Source organism: Bos indicus x Bos taurus, chromosome 4 (assembly GCF_003369695.1).
Source record: "Bos indicus x Bos taurus breed Angus x Brahman F1 hybrid chromosome 4, Bos_hybrid_MaternalHap_v2.0, whole genome shotgun sequence".
Classification (NCBI taxonomy): domain Eukaryota; kingdom Metazoa; phylum Chordata; class Mammalia; order Artiodactyla; family Bovidae; genus Bos; species Bos indicus x Bos taurus.
The window spans coordinates 6,194,334-6,216,572 of record NC_040079.1 but is presented as its reverse complement, the minus strand read 5'-3'; the positions used below and the strand labels follow the sequence as shown (position 1 = coordinate 6,216,572).

At 58.7% G+C, this 22,239-nt stretch overlaps 3 protein-coding genes across 12 annotated transcripts in view; 1 reads left to right on the top strand and 2 right to left on the bottom strand.

The window, feature by feature from the left end:
- Positions 1-13: 13 nt before the first annotated feature.
- Positions 14-4,600, bottom strand: FASTK (Fas activated serine/threonine kinase). Of its 6 annotated transcripts, none has more exons than XM_027538593.1 (11): positions 4,363-4,573; positions 4,088-4,141; positions 3,121-3,546; positions 2,322-2,420; positions 1,990-2,129; positions 1,280-1,493; positions 1,015-1,174; positions 708-799; positions 510-624; positions 321-435; positions 14-223 (listed from the first exon to the last, which is right to left on the bottom strand). In XM_027538593.1, the coding sequence occupies exons 1-11, from the start codon at positions 4,442-4,444 to the stop codon at positions 116-118; spliced, it is 1,605 nt and encodes a 534-aa protein (XP_027394394.1). In that variant the 5' UTR covers positions 4,445-4,573; the 3' UTR covers positions 14-115. The 6 variants fall into 6 exon arrangements, 5 of the variants coding, with proteins under 5 accessions (XP_027394394.1, XP_027394391.1, XP_027394392.1 ...); XM_027538590.1 differs by having other exon boundaries at positions 2,241-2,420; positions 4,363-4,572; XM_027538591.1 differs by lacking the exon at positions 4,088-4,141 and having other exon boundaries at positions 2,241-2,420; positions 4,363-4,600.
- Positions 4,601-4,832: 232 nt separating this feature from the next.
- On the bottom strand, positions 4,833-7,332 carry TMUB1 (transmembrane and ubiquitin like domain containing 1). Of its 2 annotated transcripts, none has more exons than XM_027538583.1 (3): positions 7,225-7,332; positions 5,899-6,317; positions 4,833-5,646 (listed from the first exon to the last, which is right to left on the bottom strand). In XM_027538583.1, the coding sequence occupies exons 2-3, from the start codon at positions 6,285-6,287 to the stop codon at positions 5,295-5,297; spliced, it is 741 nt and encodes a 246-aa protein (XP_027394384.1). In that variant the 5' UTR covers positions 6,288-6,317; positions 7,225-7,332; the 3' UTR covers positions 4,833-5,294. The 2 variants fall into 2 exon arrangements, with proteins under 2 accessions (XP_027394384.1, XP_027394385.1); XM_027538584.1 differs by lacking the exon at positions 7,225-7,332 and adding an exon at positions 6,668-6,904.
- A 2,865-nt stretch (positions 7,333-10,197) lies between these two features.
- Positions 10,198-22,239, top strand: part of AGAP3 (ArfGAP with GTPase domain, ankyrin repeat and PH domain 3) — a 56,539-nt gene continuing 44,497 nt past the window's right edge. The window contains exon 1 of one of the 4 annotated variants that reach the window (XM_027538576.1): positions 10,198-10,803. In XM_027538576.1, coding sequence (XP_027394377.1) covers positions 10,479-10,803 — 325 coding nt within the window. In that variant the 5' untranslated portion in view covers positions 10,198-10,478. The remainder of the gene's footprint in view (positions 10,804-22,239) is intronic. The other 3 variants (XM_027538578.1, XM_027538582.1, XM_027538581.1) reach the window with 3 other exon arrangements.

Sequence of the window (22,239 nt, the reverse complement as noted above, 5' to 3'; positions counted from 1 at the left end):
AACAAAACGTGCGATGGGGAAGGAGAGGGACTTTAATGACAAGTCAAAGCAGAGGGAAGCAAAGTGCAAATTGTCCATCCCCACGAGGGGGCCATCCTGAGCCTGTGTGCACCCCTCACCCCCCTTCAGGTCCCCAGCGGAGGCCCAGGGCCTGGAGCTTCTGCCTCAGGTAGCTCTTGAGCTGGGGCAGGCCTCTCTGGGACTCCAGTTCTTCAAAGGGTAGCTGCGGGGCGGAGGACAGAGTTCGTCATCCCTGGGGGCTGGGGAGCTGGCCGCCAGGTCCTAGTGGGGGCGTGGTGGGGCTGGGGGCGGGGCCTCACCGGCAGGAGCTGATACCCCATCAGACCCAGGTGCCTCTCCCGCAGGGCTCGGGAGCCCAGCAGCACCCGGCCGTCCCGACAGAAGTGCCAGCGCTCCCGCAGCATCAGCACCACCCTGGAGAGGAAGGGACTGCGGCTCAGGCGCTATGCGCGGGGGGCCGGGGAAGCTCTCCCAGGCTCCCGCCTTACCTTTGGGCAGGGTCCCGGGTGGCGTGGGGACAGGACCTGGGAGGGTACGGCAGGAAGGGGTCCTGGGCTCTCACGGGCAGCACCGAGCCGCAGCTGCTGACACACAGCAGGAAGTCTGTGGGGCCGGGAGAGAAAGAGCCACTGGCTTCCGGCGGAGGCTCTGCTTCCCAGGGGCTCGCCGGCCCACCCAGAGCTCACCTGTGCTGTAGCCTGGAGGCACGGTCAGGTCCTGCCGGTATTTTTCCTCCCCCAGCAGCTGGCGCAGCCCCTCTGCTACTATGTCCTTGTGACTGAGGGAAGAGGAGCCCGGCTCAGAAGGCCCCCCAGGGCATTCTTTTTAGCTTGGTCCCACTTCCTTCGACACCCAGGCTGGGAAATGGCCTTTGCGGCTTAGCTTTCTGGTGACCCAGAGTGCAGCAGCATAGACGGCTCAGGGTCCCCCAGGCCTGTCTACCCGGGTGCTCCTTGCCAGCCAACCCCTTCCCTCCCCCAGCTGCCCACCCACCTGTACTTGCAGCGGGCGCGGTCAGTGGTGAGTGGCTGGGGGAAGATGGGCACTTGCTGCCTTCGGGGGAGGCGGGCGCCCCGATATCCTGGGAGCTCCAGCTCCACTGCCGTGTCTAGCAGGGAGAGGTAGCGCCGCACGATCAGGGCATGAGGGGTGCCTGTGGGGAAAGCAGAACGAGGCTTACTGGGGTGCAGACCCTCACTCCTGCTTTCCCCAGCTCCCCGGCCCTCCAGGATACAGCCAGCCCCCCAAGTCTGCGCACCACTGATGTGGTTGATGAAACCAGGGGAAAAGACAAAGTGCAGGGCTTGGAAGGGCAGGCACTGCAGCTGACACAGTGACATCAGTATGTTGACAGTTGCCAGGGGGGCCACCCCTGCTTCCCGAGCCAGGATCCTCTCAAGGCAGGGCATAAACTGCTGCTCCAGAGGCACGTAGTTCAGCCGCCCAAAGGGCAGGACCAACTTCTGTACCACCTGTGGGTCAAAGATCAGCCCATCACCCAGGGGGAAGGTTCTCCTGTCTTCTTTACAAGCTGAACCTCAGGGAGACTTGGCCTGCAAGCTGATGGCATCAGTCACTGGAAAGGCAGGACAGTCCCTCTACAGCACAGATGCTCAATAGCATACGCACTGCTCAAGCCCCATGTGGCCAGTCTCCAGACAGGCAGACACTGCTGTGGGTTCTGGCCCTGAGGACTTGGTGGAGTGGGATCGACTAAGCTAAGGCAGTGGCTAAGGATGTTTGGACAAGTGCAGAGAACCAGGTGTACCTGGTGGGGAGTTGGACAAGCCAGTGCGGGTGTGAGCCAAGGTGGTACCCCAGGGGAGAGGCCAGAGAGCCTAGGTAGGTGGTCTGCTGCTGGAAGCAGCAGCCAATCAAGTGGACAAGGTGGGGGTGGGGGGTCTAGGCCTGCTGGGGTGTCTGAGGACCACTAGGAGAGGAGCTTGGGAAGGTGAGAGGCAATCCCACCTTGCTATTGAGCTGGGCTTCCTGAACCACCAGGAAGTGGGCAATGGCTTCCAGAAGCTGGGGCTCCCTCAACCGGTGGCGGGCCAAGTGCTGGGCCAGGAGCACCATCACGTGGGGAGTCAGTTCCTCGGGCCTGGCCTCTGTGAAGAACAGCTTATCACACTGGACCCTCAGGCCAGACCCGGGCGAGATTCCAGCAGATACTGCTTGCCTCCATCCCCGCCCCCATCTCCTGTCCCCGCCTCTGGCACCTGCCAGGCTGCGGATGAGGTGCTGCTGAGGACGCCGCTGGAAACGGGGACAACTTAGAGCTGCTTCCAACCTTTGCCCACCTCGAAGGATAGACGGCAGAGGGGGCGGTGGCTTCGGAGGGAGGCGGAACCTTCGCTCCTGCTCCAGGGCGCACATCAGGGGCCCATCTGATGGGAAGCCTGAGAGGCAGAGGGTCAAAGGAGGCAGGGAAGGAGCTGCTCTGCTCTGCTGCAATCCTGCCGTTTTAGTTAGTGAATCCTCAGTCCTTCTCATCTCTGTTTTCTGGGCTGGAAGTTCTGCTACAGAGCACGTGGAAACACCAGAGAAATGGGAACTACCACGTGAATAAAGGTATCACAACCATCTGTGGGGAAGGCCGTATAAAAAGAAGGCGGTTTAAGATCTCATCTCTTGCCAATGGTGATAAATTGCAGTGGCTCCCTAGAGCACTGTATTAGAAGAGACCTGGTGGCCCAGTGGTAAAGAATCCGCCTGGCAGTGCACAGGTTTGATCCCTGGGTCCGGAAGATCCCCTAGAGAAGGAAATGGCAACCCACTCCAGTATTCTTGCCTGGAGAATCCCATGGATGGAGGACCTGGCGGGCTATGGTTCATGGGATTGCAGAAGAGCCAGACGTGACTTAGCGACTAAACAACAATAAAAAAGGGGTGGCACCCTAACCTAAGCTGCGACTCATGCTGCTTGACTCGTGATGGCTGTCATGGATACTGCAGAGCAGCAGCAAGTGTGGCATCACTCAGCAAGTGTGCCGTTCCTGGCAAAGCTTGAGGTGGGGTATGTCAATGATCTCAGGTGGGTCTGCTACGGTTTCTCTATCCTTCCATTAACACCCACCCACCCACAGACACCGTCCTCACCCAGTAAGGCTGCAAGGTGCAGACACACGTGGATGGTGTGAATGTCAAAGGAGGGGCAGTTTCGGATGATGAGCTGACTCAAGTCCTGCAGCGTGGCCTGCTCCACAGGAGGGGGCTGCGGCAGAGACCCCAAGAGCTGGCTCAGACGACGAAGCGCCACAGGGTAGTGGTGGGCACGCACTTTGGTGGGGTTCTGCCCCAGCCAGCGCAGCAGCTCCCCAGGGCTCCTCGCCTGTTCCAGAAGCCGCTGCAACCCCTGCACAGGGCCTGCATGGGGGCCTCCTCCAGGAGGCCAGTGGTCTCCCCATTTGCTGGGTCCCAGACAGCAGGGCTGTACTGGTGGGAGCAGCAGCAAGCCAGAGAGACGAGCACTGGAGGCCTGGGCAGAGAGCAGGACTCGAAGCATGGAGTTGGGTGCTGGAGACCCTGAGGGGTGGCCCAAAAAAGGGAGTGAGGTATTCTCCAGAGGGGAGAAAGACCAACTCTCTATTCCTCACCTCGCTCCCCATTCAGAGGAGTCTGGGGTCAGAACAACCCGGACTCTCTTCACCCTTGTGACTGCTCTGGTCCTCTTCCCCAACCCGCCCCTCTCTGACTCCTTCCAACCTTTGCGAGAGCAATCGGAATCCTTCAGAGTTCTCACGGAGTAATTTTTATAGAGCAATTCCACATGCATCATCTCCTCCGATCCTCCTCTGACACGCCCGTGAGAAGGCAGGCAGAGGCTGGTACTATCTCGATTTCACAGGTGGAGAGACCAAGGCCCAGGGAGGCGAGGGGGTTAAGGCAAGCCCCGAGGTCCCGAATCTGGTTAGTGGTCGCGCCCAGCCTGGAGCCCAGCTCGCCCCACAGATACGCTCCCCGCTACCCCCGACCACCTCCCCCTCCCGCAGGAGGCGGCGGCGGTACCGGAGGGTGGAGCGCGGGCTCCGCGGTCCTGGGTTCCATGCTGGGCGCTCCCACTTACCAGCTGCGTGACCTTGGACAAGTGGCTTCAGTCTCCCTGCCCAAGCCTTCTCGCCTGTGAAACGAGAACGCAGGGCCCACCTCGAAGGGCGCCCGTGGAGCCCGCGAGCGCGGCCTGCGCTACGGCGCGGAGTCGGCGGTGTCAGGGGGGCCCCCCCACACACACCCCCACCCGCGGCCCGGGGGGAATGCCAGGAGACCGTGGTCGTGGTCGCCAACACCAACTCCCGCCGCCCTTCCCCGCGGCCCGCCCCGCAGCTGCGGCGCCACCCCTACATGACTCCCCAGGCCCCGCGCAGGTCGCTCCCTCAGTCGGTCTCGGGGCCCGGGAGCCGGGCTCCCCCCGTGGCCTCCTCATCAGGGGGCCACTGAGTCCTCCATCTTCCCGGCAGCCCCCGAACCGCGCGGCCCGGACGCCAATCGCCGCGCCAAGTAAGTCCTCCGGAGCAAAGACGTGGCTCCCGGCAGGCCCCGCGCGCCAGGGCGCCGCGTGCCCCGCCCCTTTCTTCCGGGAAGCTGCGCGCGCGCGGCGCCGGGGCGGGGCGGGGCCAAAGGGCTGGGGCGGGGCCGGGGCGGGGCCAAAGGGCTGGTGGCTGAGATTGGGGTGCAGAGGGGAGTCGGCAGCGGTTGGCCTGGGCGGGTAGGGCAGGGCGAAGCGTCTGGCCCACCCCTTTTCTCCCAGTAGGGGAGAGCGCCCCGCAGCCCCCCTCCCCCGCGACCCACACACGCAGACACTAGGCCAAGAGTGAAAACTTCACAGTTATTTAATCTGCACGTGTTCCAGAAAGCTCCCTCCACCCATCCCGACTCCCCTTCTCCAGCCCTTCCCAGTCCTCGGGTCCCCAAACCAGCCAAGGAGCGATCCGGGACTAAGAGGTGCCCAGGTCCTCAGCCTGAGCCCTAAGGGCCCAGGGGCGTGGCCCGGCTCTGTCCAGGGCCAAGGCAGCGACAGCAGCTGTCTGACCCGGGGTAGCCCACTGTCAGTGGGCGCTGAGGGCCAGCTGCCCGGGGAGGTGGCCCAGAGCCATGAAGGTCACAGGGAGGGGCCTCCGCCGATCCCCGGAGTGCTCTGCCTCGCAGCGCTGGGCTCCAGGGTAGCGGGAAGAGGCAGGTCGGAGAGGCGGGCCTGGGCAGACAGCAGCTCCCACCTTGTCGTTGCGAGCAAGATCCGGAGGGGCCGGCGGCGTGGCCAAGAGCCCGTGGAGGCACTACGGGCGGTACATGGCAAAGGCCAGGAGGCTGAGGAGCAGGGTGAAGCCGGCCAGACCCAGAGTGGCGGTGAGGGGAAAGAAGGGCCGGTACTGGATCTGGCAGTACCAGAGCAGAAGCAGCAGCAGCAGGAGAAGGGGCAGCAGCAGGCTGCCTACTTCCAGCCCGGAGGGGCCTGGCTCGGACCCCGGCGGGCAGGGCGGGAGGGGGGGACCCACCCGTGTGGACACGTGGCAGTGGAGGACACAGTTGGGAGGGAGGTGAAGGCTGCCCAGGGTCTGGGTGTCGTCTCCCAGTAGCTGCCCTTGGTAGATGAGTCGCACGTGCTGTTCCCGGCCGGGAAACTGGGTCCTGAGGAGAGAGGGACCTGGGTAATAGAGCGGGTCTCAGGCACTCCTGGCCCCTGGTCCGGAACAACTCTCCTACCCTCACCTCTGGCCTCCACGGTGTGTTGGGGGGGTGGGGGGTCATACAGTGTGTGACCAGGACCCTCAGTTTCCTCATCTATAAGAGGATCTCCCGGATCTCTGCTGGCCCTTCTAGGACTGTGATCATCCCCGTCCCACTCTTTAGCACTTCCTTCCTGTCATCCTCACGGCTTACCTTTTCAGGGAGCCAATGGTGTCGTGGGGCCAGGCTCTGGCCACCTGCTCAGAATCATTGAGGAATTTCAGTCGAAGTACCAGGGGCTCCTGGGGGGAGTCCGGAGGTGGCGGCGTTGCTGCAAGCCCCACGCTGGGTTCTGGTGGTGCTGCCTGACCTCGGTGTCTCAGGCCGGGGGTCTCAGCTCCTGGGGCCTCCCCTCTGATGCTGTCTGTGACCGCCATGGCTTCGCTGGGCTGCGTTGGTGTTGGGGTCCCTGACGGCTGGGGCAGTGGATCCGCGCCCTCGGCAGTGTGCGTTGAGACCCAGGCGAGAGCCAGCACCAGAAGGCAGGCAAGCGCCGAGAAAAGAATGGTCACCTCATCACCTACCCCTTCAATCAGGGCCATGGCACCTGCCTTGCCCGCCGCGCTACCGAGCTGGAGAGGCACAAAGAACCCATGAGCGGCTGGCTCACCCGCCAAGAGCCCTCTGAACTTCAGGGGGCCCCTGACCCTACCCCACCACAACTCTCCCACAGTCCTCATTCCGCCCAGTTATCCCAGCCCTACCCTGGGACATAACACTGCTCTGACAACTGGCCACCCCAAACTTGCCCCACATACCCCTTCCCAACACCAAATCACAAGTCCTAATTTTCTGTAACCTAAATTTCAGGTCTTTAAGCAGTTCCACAATTCACCCAAACCCTATTCCGAAGTCAGAGCTTTGACCTTCTAAGCAACCTCTCCCTTAAATTCAGCCCCCACCAAACCACCCCAAAGCTTACCTATTCTTCCCATTTAGGTCATCTCAAAGTTTATCTACTCCTTTGCCTATTTCACGGCAAAGCCTATCTATTAATACCGCTCCATCGCTAAAGTTTCTCCAAGGGGAAGAAAAAAGGTCTCTACACACTCGCACACCGACCCCTTACCATTCAGCCAACCCCCACCCGCAGCACAGGACGGCTTCCCAAGGCTTCCCCATGCCAAATGTCAAACTGCTTCCCTTTGGCAAACTGGAACCTCCGAGGGTTCCCACCCCCAACCCTAGCCCCCACCCCAACTCGGCGCCCCCTGGTCCACTTAAACCCCACCCGAGGCGTCCCGACCCCGCGCCTTCCCTGGGAAACCTCTCCAAACTCAGCCTGCTGCAAGACCCCTGATCTCTCCCGGGAACCCAAGACTTTGCCCTCCCCACCTCCATCCTCCACCACCCTTCGCATCTTCCCGCCGCCCGCCCCCACACCCCGAGTGGCTGGCGGGCGCGGGAGATCCAGGGGCGGGGCCAGTAGGGCCAGCTGCTGGGGCAGCGGGGTGGTGCGGCCAAGGCGCAGGGACTCACCGCCCGGCTCCGCCAGCTCCATAGCGGACCCTCGGACACTTCCGGGAGGGAGGTGGCGAGGTCGCAGACACCTGGAGGCACCCCCTCCTTCCCCGCCGCCGCCGCCCGGAGCATTGTGGGTCTTGTAGTCTGGAAGGATGCGCAGTCCAGCGTTCTGCGCTGCGGACCCACGTGCGGGGTTCCCAGCCTGCGCCCAGCGCCCACAGATCGCTGAGGGGCTGGCGGCGGCGGCTTTGAGGTTGTGGTAGCCCGCAGAGGTTCGAGGCGAGGTGGGGTGGCGGGGGGCAGCAGGATCCTCTCCCTCGCCCGCGGGCAGCCAGGACGTGTATCACATCAGAAACCAACGTCAGCTGGTTTCTGGCTAAGCCTGTCATATCACCCCCCCGCCCCACCCCCGTGTTTGGTGATGCAGTCTTTGGGGAGCGCAGGTGGACCCTATGCCGGCCTACTCTTAAGTCAGAGTGGACCCTCCACGTTGATTCTTCAGCCCAGAGCCCAGTATCCACGGGCTGTACCCCCCTGCCCCCGCCCCCAAGGCTGACTGAGGAGATGGGTCTTCAGGGCTGGCCATGGGAGGCTTCAGTTCAGTTCAGTCGCTCAGTCGTGTCCGACTCTTTGCGACCCCATGGACTGCAGCACACCAGGTCTCCCTGTCCATCACCAACTCCCGGAGTTTACCCAAACTCATGTCCATTGAGTCGGTGATGCCATCCAGCCGTCTCATCCTCTGGGGGGCTTGGGGCTGCCTTATTTACCTGGCTCCTCCTCCACTGGGCTCCTGTAAGACTGTGTGAGGAGCATGGACTTCGGAACATGGCAAAAAATTCTGACCCCTTATCCTGTGCTTATCAACTATATGACCTTGAGGGTGTTATTGAATCTATATGAACCTAAATTTCTTCATTCTTAAAACTTACCTCGGAAGACAATTGTAATGGGGGAAATTTGGTGTTTTATTAAAGAAGTGTGAAAACTGTATAGGGGATCTGTCACACAGTAGATATTTATTCACTTAGAATGCTTCCTCCCCTAAAATTTGGGCTCAGAAATTGGATCCTTAGAGTATTGCTGTACAGGCGACATTGAGCCTCGTGTGGCCTGAACCAAGTTAATTTTTATGGGTTTTCCCTCCTTCCTTTGGGCTCCTATAGCCACAAACTTTATAGGTCAGTCTTGATTAAAAGTAATGTACCCTGGTGCCCTCATAGCCTATACCTACTTATAGGAGCAAACACTCCAAATGTTGCCTTGGGACTGTCAGTTTAGACTTACAACATACAGAACTATTAATAACTTATCTCTAGTTCCTTCCCATTTATCCATTTATTGTAGAAGTATTTATTAAATGTATACCATGTGCTGGGCACTGGGTCAGACTCTGGGAATACAATGGCGAATCAGACTGTACTCCTGCTCTCATGTAGCTAATGTACTAATACAGGACACAATTAGCCCACTAGTGCTAAAACAGGTGTGTGCCAACTGCTGGGGCAACACTTTTGAAGGGCTCTTTACCTTCAGCATCTCTCCTGGGAAGTACCTACTGCAACCTCTTGCTTTCAATTTTAATTAAGCATCTAAAATATATGTTGGGTACTGCTTTTAGACTTACAGAACATCAGGCTAGGTGATCTGTCCAACCACTATATTTTTTCAGATGAAACCCAAAGAGGGTGAAAGACATTCTTCAGAACAAGCAGGTAGGTAGGACTCACACCTCTCTGGAGCTTGGGAGGCCCCAAGGTGTTGATTAGCTTGCACCAGGTTCTTTGGAAGGTTCAAGATACTTAGAAAGGTGATTAGGTTGGTACTAGGGTCGAGTGGTGTGGGTAGCTTAAATGGTGGGCAACTTTATGCTGGGAAAATACCCAGCTTGGGTATTTTGGAAGTGGAAGTGTATGTAAAAAGGAATGGTATCTGTCAACTGCGCCAGAGGACATTGGGGTAGAGTCCTGGCAGGCTAATTGGCTGGGACCTGGGTTCTGCACAAGCCACCTCTTATGGGGTTTAGGAAAAGTTGGGGGGAAGGGGGTGGCTAGTGAATCTGCATTCAGCTTTAGCAATGAGGATGCGGAAGAACTAGGACATTGAAGGGGACTTCCCGGCCCCAGGAGTGGACAGGAACACAGGATGGACAAAGGAGAGAAAACAAGGAAAACTGAGGCCACCATGTGGACCCTGGTGAGTGTCTTAAATGGGGTGAGTGGGGGAAGAAGGCATAATATTTGATTCTTTTCTTCCTTCCCCTTTCCAAGGAGATCCAACAGCGTTCACTGAATCCTCCACCAGTTCGGCAGTGGGGATCTTTTAGGAGAGGCTGGAAGATAAGAGAGAGGACATTGTTGTTTCAAGTGTCATTTTCAAGGGCCCCGCAGATGAAGGTCTCAGGAAGAACTGGAAATAGAAACCAGGGACCCAGATTCCCAGCCTCGGTGTCCGCAGCCGGCAATGGAAAGTCCAGGGAGGGCCTGAGAAAGAACCCTGAGTTGGCGTGGTCTCTAGCGGTGACCTCGGGGCCCAGGGACAGGGGAGCCTGTGCCGCACGGATGGCAGGACAGTGTAGGCGAGGCGCAGTTGGGTCCGGGGCGGCGACCCTCCTCGGCCCACCAGCCGAGTTCATCAGCATCCCGGCACTGCCCGGAGAACAGACACTCCACCCAGACCAGCGCAGGGGGGCGAAAGCGACAGCTGGGCGGGCAGGGCAGCTGTCCCCTCCAAGCGAGTGGCCCTCGCAGCGGGTGTGGTGGGGGTTGGAAAGGAGGCGGAAGGGCCCAGGCTGGGTGGGAGGGGCCGGCCGCCGGGGCCGAGCGCGCGACTCGGGGGTGGAGGCTGCTTCGCCAGCCAGCTAGCGAGGGGCGGGGGCGTTGGGGCCCGCGCGCTGGAGGGGCGGGGGCGGCGGGGAGGGGGGCTCGGGCTGCGTGTGCCGGAGCCGGCGGGGGCGGTGGTGCGTGCGCATGACGCGGGGGGGAGGGCCCGGGCCGCGCGCTCCCGGTCCCGTTGTTGTTGCCGCTGGAGGCGGCTTCCAGGCAGCGGGATCGCGGCGCCGGGGAGCGCCCGGCAGCAGCGGCCCCAGCGTGCGCGGCGGCGCCTCCTGGCCTCTGCCCCCAGCCCTCGGCCCCATGCACTAGCCCCGCGCCGCCCGCTCCGTAGTCCCGGCCCCGCCAGCCCCGCGCGCCCGCCCGCCGCCGCCGCCGCCGCCGCAGCGCCGCCCCGGCCCTGGCCGGGCCCGCCTCGGGCCCCGCGGCTCCGGAGCCATGAACTTCCAGGCGGGCGGGGGACAGAGCCCGCAGCAGCAGCCGAGCCTGGCGGCGCCGGGAGGCAGCGGCGGCGGCGGCGCGGGGGGCGGCGGGCAGTTCGGCGGCGCAGGGCCGGGGGCCGGGGGCGGCGGCGGCCCCTCGCAGCAGCTGGCCGGCGGGCCCCCCCAGCAGTTCGCACTCTCCAACTCAGCGGCCATCCGGGCCGAGATCCAGCGCTTCGAGTCAGTGCATCCCAATATCTACGCCATCTACGACCTGATCGAGCGCATCGAGGACCTGGCGCTGCAGAATCAGATCCGGGAGCACGTCATCTCCATCGAGGGTGAGCGGAGCCGGGGGCTGCGGGAGCCGGGGCGCGGTGGCCTCTCCGGCCGCGCGGGCCCGTTCCGGCCACGCTTTCCCGGTCTGGGGGTCCTCGCGCGCCTGAGGTCGGGTCACGCGGTTTGTCGATCGCTGGCGCTACAGATCCGGCGGCCAGGCTTCGCCATTTCTCGGCTGGCGACACTTTGGGGCTGGGGGGCAGGTCCCGGGCCGGGGGACACGTTTTCTGATCTGCGTGCTCCAGGCTGTGAGGGTGGCGTCGCTGCGGGAACGGGTGTGCTTGGAGCCGCGGAGGTTCCGGGGCCCTGGGGCCCGGTCTGGTCGGGCATGGCCCAGGAGGGTGGGCGCGGCGGAGGGCCTCGGCGGGCCAGGAGGTGGGGCCGCTGCCGGAGAGGCGTCTCAGCTGCCGCCCCAGCCCTGCCCGCCTCGCAGCGGTGAATCGGAGCCTACCGTTAGTGGATGGCAGCGTTCCCGGGCCCGGCGCCCGCGGGCCCCGGAGGGTGGCGCTCCCCGAGGCCCTCTCTGCCGACGCACACCCCGCACGCCGCGGCGGCTGGGAGCGGGGCAGGCCTGGCGCGGGGCTGGGGCACCGGGGGCCGCGTGAGAGGCCTCGGCCGGGCCAGTGTCGCCTTCGCTGGGTCCAAAGCGCGCCGGACACCCGCCGCTGCTCTCCAGGGAGAGGCTCCAGAGGCGAACTGGGGGCTCCTGGGCGCTGACCGACCTCCAGGGACTCCGGTGCCAGGTGTCGGAAACTGGAACCGTGGGCCACTTAGTTACCCAGCGCTCCTTTCTCTAGGCTCTCAGGCCTGGACTTGGCAGCCGAGGGGCAGAGGAAGTTGGGGCACACTGCTGGCAGATGTGCCAGGACCCCTGGTGTGGTGGGGACAGGCAGCATCAGCAGGCCCCCACCTCTTAGGCGGCATGGTGACCTTTGAGCGCCGGTGGGGCAGATGGACCTGGGCCTGGGCCATCTGCTTCCTCCTCCCTCTCCTTTCCCTTTGAAGGCTGTCACCCCCCAGCAGGTGGTGGGTTCAGAAATGCCAGGAAAAGGCAGGGCCTTTTGCTGAGGACCTGGAGTTGATGGGAAGGGGCCTGTCCACTACTGGGGCCTCACAGGAGGGCCCCACTGGCATCTTTCTTTGTGTGAGGCTCTGGGGATGGGGTGTCCTTCCCCTGAACAACCCCTGTCTGCTTTTAGGGGTCCCCACGGCTGAGGAAGGAGTCGTTGGGCTTTTGGCGGGGGTAGGGGACCTCATTTAGAGCCAGAGTCCCGCTCTGTTCTTGACATGGTCCCTTCTGACTTCTTCCTGTCCCTTGCCCAGCCCTTGCTCATCCCTCTCCAGGCTGAGTTCACTGTGAACTAATTAGGTGACAGAAGAAAAAAAAAAAAAACTCATTAGCTTGGATCTGAGTAAATGGCCTGAATCATCGGTGTGGCTGGGGACCAGGAGGTGGCATCTGTGTAAGCCAGGGGCCCCCAAAAGAGAGGAGATGACCAATTTTTCCTCTTCGGTCTGAAGAGGTGGGGCGGGGAGAGCCGCCATTCCCTGTGGCTTCCCTCTTTCCCCTCGAGGAAGTAAGTTCCATCAGTGCCCAGATGCCTCCCTCACCCTCCCCCCGACCCCACAGGCCCTTTTGGAGGGGGAAGAGGCTTGGTGGGACAGCCATGGGGTGGGAGGTGCGGAGGAAGGCAGGCCAAGCAGGGAGAGGCAGGAGTCTCAGCTGGACGCCGCCTCTAACTTCCGATTCCTTAACAGCGATCGCCCACCCCTGCTCCCCAGCTCAGGAGGTCTCTGGCCAAGCATCTTCTATGATGTGCAAGCCAGTGTTCCTGGGCCACGCTTGGGTATTCACCTCCGTCCTGAATCCAACACGACAGGCAGAATTTCCCCCTTTAGAGCCCACCCCCGTGACCAACTTCCCCACTGCGGTTTGGAAGTACCCTGCTTTCCGTCTGCCACGCCTGGAAGCTCCGTGTCACCATCTCGGATTCTGGGACCTGGTGTCTCATTGTCACCAGGCCCAGCTGCTCCTCACACATCCGTTCCCAGCTCTCCTGGTCTCTACTTCCCTGCTCTTTCTTGGCGAGGCCGCCTCCCTCTTTCCTCCGTCCCCCCCCCCCCATAGCCCCCCCCCCTTTTTTTGGCCAACCTTTCTCCTGGAACCCATCTTGATTCTCCACCTCACCCCTGCTTTCCCACTTATGTCGCCCTAGCTTTTCCACTGTAGGCAGGCATCAAAAAGAAGAAAAAAAAGCCCAGAAAACTCCTTCTTCGATTTCTGCCCTATATCCTTCCTTTCACCATCTGCCAAACCATATTGCTGCTGTCCTGCAAACAGCATCCCCGCCTCCCCAGCGGAGGGCGGGGTGGGGGCAGCTTCACAGGCGGGGCGTTTCCCTGCTCACCCAGGGAGCCTGACCCGAGACCCTGCCAACCCCCTACCAGAGCCCCCGCAGACCTGGGTCGAGAGGCTGTTACATAAACACATCCATCACCCGGGAGGCTGACCCTATGTTTACTAGACATGGGCCTCGTAGTGGCAAGGGATGACATTTCCCTCGTGTGGAGTAAGCCTCACTCGGTGGTGCTTTGGTGAAGGGTGTTCATCCCAACCCTGGAGGTGACCGGGGAGGTGTGGTCAGGGGTCCCTTTGGGACTGAGAAGGCTCTGTGGCACCCTGTCTTCCTGCCCTCTCTCAGCCCCTCTGAACCCTGTGGCCAGGGCAGGAAGAAGCAGAGGAACTCTGAGCTTTCCTGTGTTTCAGGACAGGATCTGGAGGGAGGGAGTTCCTTTTCCCTCCAAAGGCAAGGAAAGAGAGAACCTGTCCGCTGTTAGGCCTTACGGAATGTATGAGGGTATCATCAAGAGCCAGGATGGATGGGGAGATGGCTCACCACCTGCGGAGCCTCTGGGCCACCCTCGCCACCCTGGTGGGGGCACCGAGGCTCGGAGGAGTTGGGGACCTGATGGTGTGCCCTGTGTCCTAGAAAGAGGGCCACAGAGGATCTGGGTCCAGATGGGGACAGCCTAGGCGCACGGGACCCAGGCGTGCTGGGCCACGTGAGCCGGGAGCTGGGATGAGCTGTTGGGAAAGGCTGCCCTGGGGTTCCCGCGGGTGGCCTGGAAAGGCAGGCTTGTCCCTGAGTAGCCCTGAGCTCAGGGAGGTCTGCCCGTGTGACACCCGGCCAGGAATCAGACTGTGGTCCTGGGCAGCTATTCGTCAACTGGGTAACTTGTTCCTATGGCTCTTGGTGTTCCTGCAAGCTTTGGGGGCTTTTTTTTGAGATGTTTTAACTTATTTTAGTTTAAAAGCATGTTTTATCAATGTAATTTGTCTACAGTGTGAAAAAAAGGGTTCGTCGCACAGTCATGTCTGACTCTTGGCGACCCCATGGACTGTTGCCCGCCAGGCTCCTCTGCCCATGGGATTCTCCAGGCCAGAATACTGGAGTGGGTGGCCATTCCCTTCTCCAGAGGATCTTCCCAGCCCAGGGATGGAGCCTGGGTCTCCTGCCTTGGAGGCAGATTCTTTACCATCTGAGCCACCTAGGGAAACCCCTATTATAAAATAAAACTTCAGGACAGTGAAGCCTCCAACTGCTGAGCCGGCGCCCAGGAGTGTGGTCCTGCTGGAGACCTGGCTTGGGGAGTGGCCCCCAGGATTGCCCCAGTCCTCAAGCTGCGAGGCCACCATGAAGAGGGAGGGAGTGAGGAGCCTGGCCTCTGCTGGGTCCAGGCCTGCCTTCCTCCAGGGGCTTTTAAGCAGTGAAATTCCTTGGTCGGGGTGACACATGGCTGTCCTGTTACCCCTCACTCACTGAGGCATTGTCTGCCTTACCTCCATGGGCTCCGGGCTTGGTAACATTCTAAAGGGACTCAGATAAAAAGAGGTTTGGGTGTTCCTAGTTCAAATCCAGGCCAAGGGGAGAAGGTGGCCCGGAACTGTGGGCAGGGTGGTCAGAGCCTCTGCAGCTGCAGGTCTCCTCAGAGCTGTAGATTTTGTCCCTTGTTGTTTCCTGTCCTGTGACCAGATCCCAGCAACAGCCCTGTGATGTGGAGAGAAGCACTGGGTCCATTCTGGAGACAGAAAAGCTCTGTCCTGAGCTGATTCCCTTCTCCTGCTCCTGGGGATAGGCATTCCCCAACCTGCTGATAATACGTGCCTGCAGGGCTTGCTGCCTCCAAGAGATCTCACTTGGTGGGTTTGGGATGGGGGCCCAGGGTGTGTAACGTCCCCTGGGCCATTGTGGTAATTAGCTGCTTTGGGGAATGCGGTTATTGAGGACTTTGCACAAAAGAGCTCTAGGAATTCTCAAAAAGAGGATATTGGTGTGGGTGCCAGGGGCCAGGGAAAGCTGCATTTGTTCCAGATACGTGTATTAGCTCCTGCGATGTGGCCCAGTTGCATCTAGCACTGCGGAGAGCAGGAGGGGAGGGCGGGGGCTGAGCCAGCACTCTGGACACTGAAGGTGAATGGATCAGCCCTTAGCAGATCCCAGAGCGGGGACTGGGAGTGGCAAGAGTAAAGCCCAAGTTTTAAGAAAAGCAGGGCGAAGATGAGAGGCTGGGAAAGGCTTGTCAAGCCCCCAAGCCTGCAGGAACTCGGTGGGGGGAGCCTGGAGATGCCCCCCCACCCCTCACTTCCAACCATTTAGTCCTTCTTCACTGCTTTCCAGCTCTCTGCCAGATTTGGAACACAGTCCATGCTCCTAAACACGCCTATGGCTGGCATGTACCATAGCTTTCTTCTACCATTTATTCATGCATTTATTTGTTTTTGGCTGCACTGAGTAACATGTGAGACCTTGGTTCCTTCACCAGGGATCTGCAGTGGAAGCTGGAGTCTTAACCACTAGACTGCCAGGGAAGTCCTTACCATTTACTTCTTTAATTCAATGTGTGTGCCGGGCACGGGGTCTGGTAGATGCTCTGTGCAGAGGGAGCAGGTGTGCAAAGGCAGCAAGGGATGGGGCTCAAGGAGCCACAGGCTGGTCTGTGTGCCTGAGCACTGAGTCTACAGGGGGAGGACCCTGGTGTAGGAGTTTTGAACGTTTAATCCTCTTATGAATTCATTTACAGCTCACCTTGTTCCAGGAGACCACTCAAGGTGGCACTTAAGCCTGCAGGAGATAGGCAGTCACTGGAGGGTTGAAGCAGGAGCTGTCTGGCAGGTGTGATCTGAAAGCAGGTTGGGGCTTCCCTGGTGCCTCCGATGGTAAAGAATCTGCCTGCAATACTGGAGACCTGGGTTCGATCCCTGGGTCGGGAAGATGCCTTGGAGAGGGAAATGGCCACCCACTCCAGTATTCTTGCCTGGAGAAGCCCTATGGACAGAGGAGCCTGGTGGGCTACAGACCAGGGGGCCGCAAAAAGAGTCAAGCACAACTGAGCGATTAACTCTTTCCCTTCTCACTCACATTTGAGAATGAACTCTCCATTTGGTGCCGGCTGGACCAGAGGGCACAGGGCCACAGGGAAACCAGGCAGGAGAAGTGGATGAATGAGCTCTTAGTGTCCATGCCATGCATTTGGCCGTGAGCCCTTCCCAGCTGCTGTCAGCGGGCCTCTGATCTCAGAACCTCAGGAACGGAGGGAAGAAGGAGACCCTAGCCTGGGGGAGCTGAGGCTGAGGGGGGCCAACCCAGGGCCCTGTGAACTGAGGGGCCTGTTCAGCATGGCCTGAACACCTACCCAGGACCCTTTGGCTTGCCCCTATTCTCTGCAGGTAACGCGATTAAACAGAGAACAGAGGTTTTCTTGAACCAATTGCATTCTTCCTGACATCTGGCCGGCTTCCACCACGCAGGCCAAGGGCAGCTAGTTTGGCTCAGGGAGCTAAGCTCTGGGATTATGGAAGCAGGAAGGAGAGGTGACCTGAATCACCTGCTTTGAGGATGTGGACCTTGGGCTATGCGGTGTCCCACCAGTGAACATTCCTCGCCTGCCTGCTGGAGATTGTCATGAGGCCTCTGCCGTCCCTTGCAGTCTTCTCGGGTATGCATATATCATCCCCATTTTGCAATGAGATTGCCTAGGACTTAGAAGAGCGTCCCTGATGGCTCAGAGGGTAAAGTGTCTGCCCGCAATGCGGGAGACCCCGGGTTCGATCCCTGGGTCCGGAAGATCCCCTGGAGAAGGAAATGGCAACCCACTCCAGTATTCTTGCCTGATGAATCCCATGGATGGAGGAGCCTGGTAGCCTACAGTCCAAGTCACATCCCCAAGACTGCCCAGGGACTCTGCCTGGTTTTCCAGTTCCAGGCCTTGGGCTCTTCCCCTCACATGGATGGACTGATTGAGCTCTGCTGGGCCAGGCTGACATGCAGTCAGCTGTGCTGGGTGCTTCTCAGGCAAGCTTTTGACCTGGAGTTTCACCTTTGGAAGCTTTTAAAGTACAACTTAAGGGCGATTCAGAGCTCTTCTCTCCTGCTGTAGTTTTCTTCTGGATGTCTTGTATACCCAGCTGAATGATGCCTTTTGGAGAGGGGCTCTCCCTTCTGGGAGCAGCGTGGATACTGCGCGTGGTAGAAAAGATGCTCAGTCAGGAAACACTCCAAAATATTTGAACATCTAAAAAATGTAAATATATGTTTAAACAGGGAAAATAACGCCTGCTTGTTAGAACACATTCCAGTGTGAAAGGAAGTAGAAACACCCTACCCCTCCCCGGGGCACCTGCTGTCTGTCTGATGGGTATCTCCGATCTGCCTCCTCTCCCGTATCTATCTACTATATCTAATTACTCCACGATCAATGATATTATTGCCATTTCATAGCAGAAGTGGGACTCTGGAAAATACTCCACTGGGAAGAAAGGAAACCAGAGCCGCAGATTCATGAAAGGCCTCTGTGTTCAAGCACCTGTCTGGCAGCTCCCCGTCGGGGAATCCGGAGACGGGGGGTCTCCTTCCTGTTCTGCAGCCGACTAGCTGCGAGAACTCAGGCCCCCAAACCTCCCTCCCCACCCTGGCCTGTCCTCCTGATCCTGGTCCTAGCCTGTGGGCCATCTCAGTCTTGGATTCCTGCTCCATGGAGGACAGATTCCATTCAGTGTGAGGTTCCGAGCTTGCCTACCTGTGCGCCACGTATGATGCACGCTGCCTGGCACAGAGTGAGTGCCCGGTACGGGCTCGTGGTGATCTGAGAGGCTGCGTGGTGCCCAGGGCAGGGCTGTGCAATCAAGCCAAGTCTGCTGGCGCCTAGATCTTTGCACACTGAGATCTTTACACGCCTGGATCTGTTTATTCCCTTTGGACAGATTCCCAGAAAGAAGAAAACGGTAGGGCCGTTGGGCTCACACGACCTTTTGGGGACTTTGGCCACACGTGCCACAGTACCCCGTAGGCAAACCCTTCCTGTTTTCTGGGGCAGAGACTGCCTGTTCCCTGCCCCTACCCCCTCCACCTGAAAAGAGAAGAGAAAGGATGAAAGGGTTCTGTGTGTATTTGATTACTAGTGAGAGTTAAGATTCAGCAGTGGTTTTTTGATCACTGTATTTTGTTGAATTTCGTTCACATCCTTTATTCGTCTTCCCCGTGGTTTGTTACTCTCTTGCTTAACACGTGTTGTCGTTTAGTCGCTCAGTCGTGTTTGACTCTTTGCAAATCCGTGGACTGCAGCATGGCAGGTTTCCCTGTCCTTCACTATCTTCCAGAGCTTGCTCAAACTCATGTCCTTTGAATCGGTGATGCCATCAAGCCATCTCATCCTCTGTTGCCCCCTCTGTGTCCTCAATCTCTCCCAGCATCAGGGTCTTTTCCAGTGAGTCAGCTCTTTGCGTCAGGTGGCCAAAGTATTGGAGCTTCAGCATCAGTCCTTCCAATGAATAGTCAGGGTTGATCTCCTTTAGGATTGGCTGGTTTGATCTTGCAGTCCAAGGGACTCTCAAGAGTCTTCTCCAGCACCACAGTTCAAAAGCATCAATTCTTTGGTGCTTAACCTTCTTTATGGTTCAACTCTCACATCCATACGTGACTACTGGAAAAACCAGAGCTTTGACTAGACGGACCTTTGTTGGCAAAATGATGTCTCTGCTTTTAATACGTGTGGGACAGTTTTAATCTCTGAATTCAGAGCAGGCGTACATTGCTGATTGCTGGAGGTGAGCTGCGGTCTGGGTCTCTCTGGCGGCCCTCTGACACTCCTGGGGCCCTGGGCACCAAGATGAGTGAGCCCACACCACGTGGTCCCAGAGGGACGTGCCTTTGCTGTTTTCGTGCCTGTTTATAGTGTGTATTTTCTTTCTCTTTCTTGTTTGTCAGTGCCCCTCCTTGCCACTGTTGGCACGCCCGCCCACAGCAATTTCTCTTTTGCCTTTTAATTTGATGTTTTGATGGCTTGCGAACCTGGAGCCCAAGCTGGTAGAGTGGGATTTGAGCCCAGGCATGGCCTCTCTGAGTGTGTTTGTGTCTGTGTCTGTGTGTGCGGCGGGGTGGGAGCCTGGGAACTCTGGGGGTCCTGCTCTGCTCCTGGTGGGAGGGCCCAGCCCTTCCTCTGCGTGTGGTCTCTTCCAGGGAGGGGTTGACGTGCTTGGACGCTTTTGGTTAAACAGGCCCTAAACGAAGACCCTTTGGTGAGAAATGCTTTGAAGATTTGGGGGCTTTCAGTCCCCTCCGAAGCCCCCACTTATCTTGGTTAATGTTTCCAGACTCTTCTAGACCTTTTTACATCAGATGATGCGGTAGAATGGAGCCTGCTGCCTGGATTTGGATTCCTAACACTTAGTAGCTGTGTGATCTTGGGTGAATTCCGTAACCTTTCTGTGCCTTGGCTTCCTTGTGGCTAAAATGAGGGTAACAAGCACCCATCTCATTGCTGTGAGGATGAAGTGTATTAACACGTGCGAAGTTTTTAGACCAGCCCCGGCTGTGTTCACAGCGGCTCCAGCCTCTGCAGGGCTGGGGCGATGACTTGGTGAGGTCATCACCTGCCGCTGTGGCTCCGCAGTCACCCTCCCTGAACCCAAGTGGGCAAGTGGGCAAACCTGGGGAGCAGAGTTGGGGGTAGGTTGGTCCAGCTTGGCAGACGCTGGGCAGGGGTGCTTGGTCCCATCTTGTCTGAGGTTCCAGCTGATAGACGCAGACGCTGGACCACAGCTGGTCACAAGGCACCCAGCGTTGCTTTCCTCTGACTGTTTGCCTGTCGATTAGTGTGTTTCCTCTAATTCAGCACCAATTACATATGCGAGTCACGTGTAAATTCAGATTTTCAGGTAGCCATAATGAGAAAGTAAAAAGATGGGCAAGAATGGATACACGTGTACGTATGACTGGGTCCCTTCGCTGCTCACCTGAAACTGTCAGAGCATCGTTCATCGGCTGCACCCCGATACAAAATAAAAAGTTTAAAACAAAAGGGAAAAGGAAATCAACTTTAATGCTGTGTTTTATTTAACCCATTGTATCTGAAATATTATCATTTCAATGTACAATTCATATAAAAATATTTAATGAGCCATCTCACATTCTTTTTTCAACAACGTCTTCAAGCTCTCCTGTTTTACACCCTCAGTGCCTCTCCATTTAGACCGGCCACATTTCAGATGCCCAGGAGCTGCCGGTGGCTCTGGTATTGGAAGAATGGCTCTAATTTTATCCTGTCAGATAACGAAAGAATACCTCTTTGTTGGAAAAATTGAATATAGAAGTATATCCTTTTGGATTCATCTTCCTGAAGTGTTACATTCGAAAAATTTTTTTAAAGTAATGTGACCTTCACGTATGTCCTGCTGTTTTCATTCAGTCAGCAAGCACTCCTTCACCACGCACCTGCTCAGGCCACAGTGATGGGGGGCATACAAATCCATCTAGAAGTGTTACTGAACTCGCAGTGGCTTTTTGTTAGCGCAGATTTTCTTAAAACCTGAAAGTGTAACCAGCGTTGCGGGGGCTGGGGCACTAAACGTGTTCCCATCGAGGGAATTCTCAGATTTCGGAACCAAGACTCACAGAGTTCTGCTTAAGGTGGAAGGTGGGGAACGAGCCCAGGCCCCGCTCTTTGGCAAGATGCGGGAGGAGAGGGTGGGTGTCTGGGGAGAGAGCACGTCCAGGCCCCTCTGAGTCAGCGTCTTGGTTGCGGATGGCTCTGCCCACGAGCTCCAGCATGGCTCACGTCACTTGGGTTTGGTGGTTTAGCCCCACGTGGCTGCTGCGCTGCCCTACTTAATGTCCCCGCCCGCCCCCTCTGCATCACGGCCAGATAATCCTGAACCCAATCCTGACCTGAGTGAGGGGAGAGAGGGGGCGGGAAGGGACTCTCCCATCTGCCGCTGGGCCAGCAGCGATGGTGGGCCCGACCGGAAGTGGACGTGCCAGCCGCGAACCGGGTGAATGGCACAGTCAGGGACTGGCTGACCTCTGCATATCCGCCTCGGGCTGGATGGAATAAAGTGCTGGATTGGGAGGTGTAGGCTTTTAGGGGAGAGTGAAGTCGCTTAGTCGTGTCCGACTCCTTGTGACCTCATGGACCATAGCCTGCCAGGTTCCTCCATCCCTGGGATTTTCCAGGCAAGAATACTGGAGTGGGTTGCTGTTTCCTTCTCCAGGGGATCTTCTTGACCCGAGAGTCGAACCCGGGTCTCCCGAATTGCAGGCAGACTCTTTACCGTCTGAGCCACCAGGGAATCTGCTTAGGGGATAGGGTGCTGATTGTGTAGCCAGTGGTGCAGGCCAGAGACAGTGGAAGCCACCTACGCGGGATTCAAGGTCACTGAGGAACAGCTGGGTGGATGAGGCCCCCAGCTCTTTTCTTGTCGTGGTGGGGGCCTCCTTCCAGCTCACAGAGCAAAAGCGGGCTGGGTGATCCTGCCAGCCACGTCCCCCTCAGCCGTGACCCCCGGTAGTGGTACTGGGACAAGTCACCAGCAAAGCTGCAGTGTACCCCTCACCCCATCCTGGCGTCGCAGGCAGGAGCTGTTTTTGTAAGGCTTCTTTTTCCTTCTTGGTCTGTGTTCTGTCTTTGTGCTGAGTAACATGTATATAGAACAGCGGAGAGTTCGTAAACAGACACATACGCTCAGAAAAACACGTGGAGCAGTCAGGCCCCTCTCAGCCCGAAGCCCTGGTTGTTGAATCCCTCAGGCCACTTCCGGGCCCTGAGATTAGGGAGCCCACCCCCTCCCCTCCCCTCCCCCTCCCCTCCCCTCCCCTCCCCCTCCCCTCCCTCTCCCCTCCCCCTCCCCCTCCGGCCTGGAGATGAGATGCTAGTGGAACCGCCCAGGAAGGAGCATCCCGAAGTATTGCAGCAATAAACACCACCTCCCTTGCACCAGCTCCCTGTTAACCTTTGTCCAGGGAGCCAGCAGGGAACATGCCGATGGGCCGGGCTGGGCAGCCTTCTGCCTTCAGGAGGCCCTTGGGTAAGCCTTCCTGAGTCCCCCTCCAGCCAGCCTAGAGAAGACAGAGGTCGTCACCCTGCAGAGCTCTCTGCTCCCAGCC

Bases quoted from the DNA above. Each gene is read 5' to 3' on its own strand.
- TMUB1 (XM_027538583.1), bottom strand. From the start codon at position 6,287: ATGGCCCTGATTGAAGGGGTAGGTGATGAGGTGACCATTCTTTTCTCG. The intron at 5,647-5,898 runs GTAAGCCGTGAG...CTCTCTCCTCAG, and splicing joins ACCATTGGCTCCCTGAAAAG to GACCCAGTTTCCCGGCCGGG.
- FASTK (XM_027538590.1), bottom strand. From the start codon at position 4,444: ATGAGGAGGCCACGGGGGGAGCCCGGCTCCCGGGCCCCGAGACCGACT. The intron at 2,421-3,120 runs GTGAGGACGGTG...TCTGCCTCTCAG, and splicing joins GCACCTTGCAGCCTTACTGG to GCTTCCCATCAGATGGGCCC. The intron at 1,494-1,989 runs GTGGGATTGCCT...TTTGACCCACAG, and splicing joins AAGCCCAGCTCAATAGCAAG to GTGGTACAGAAGTTGGTCCT.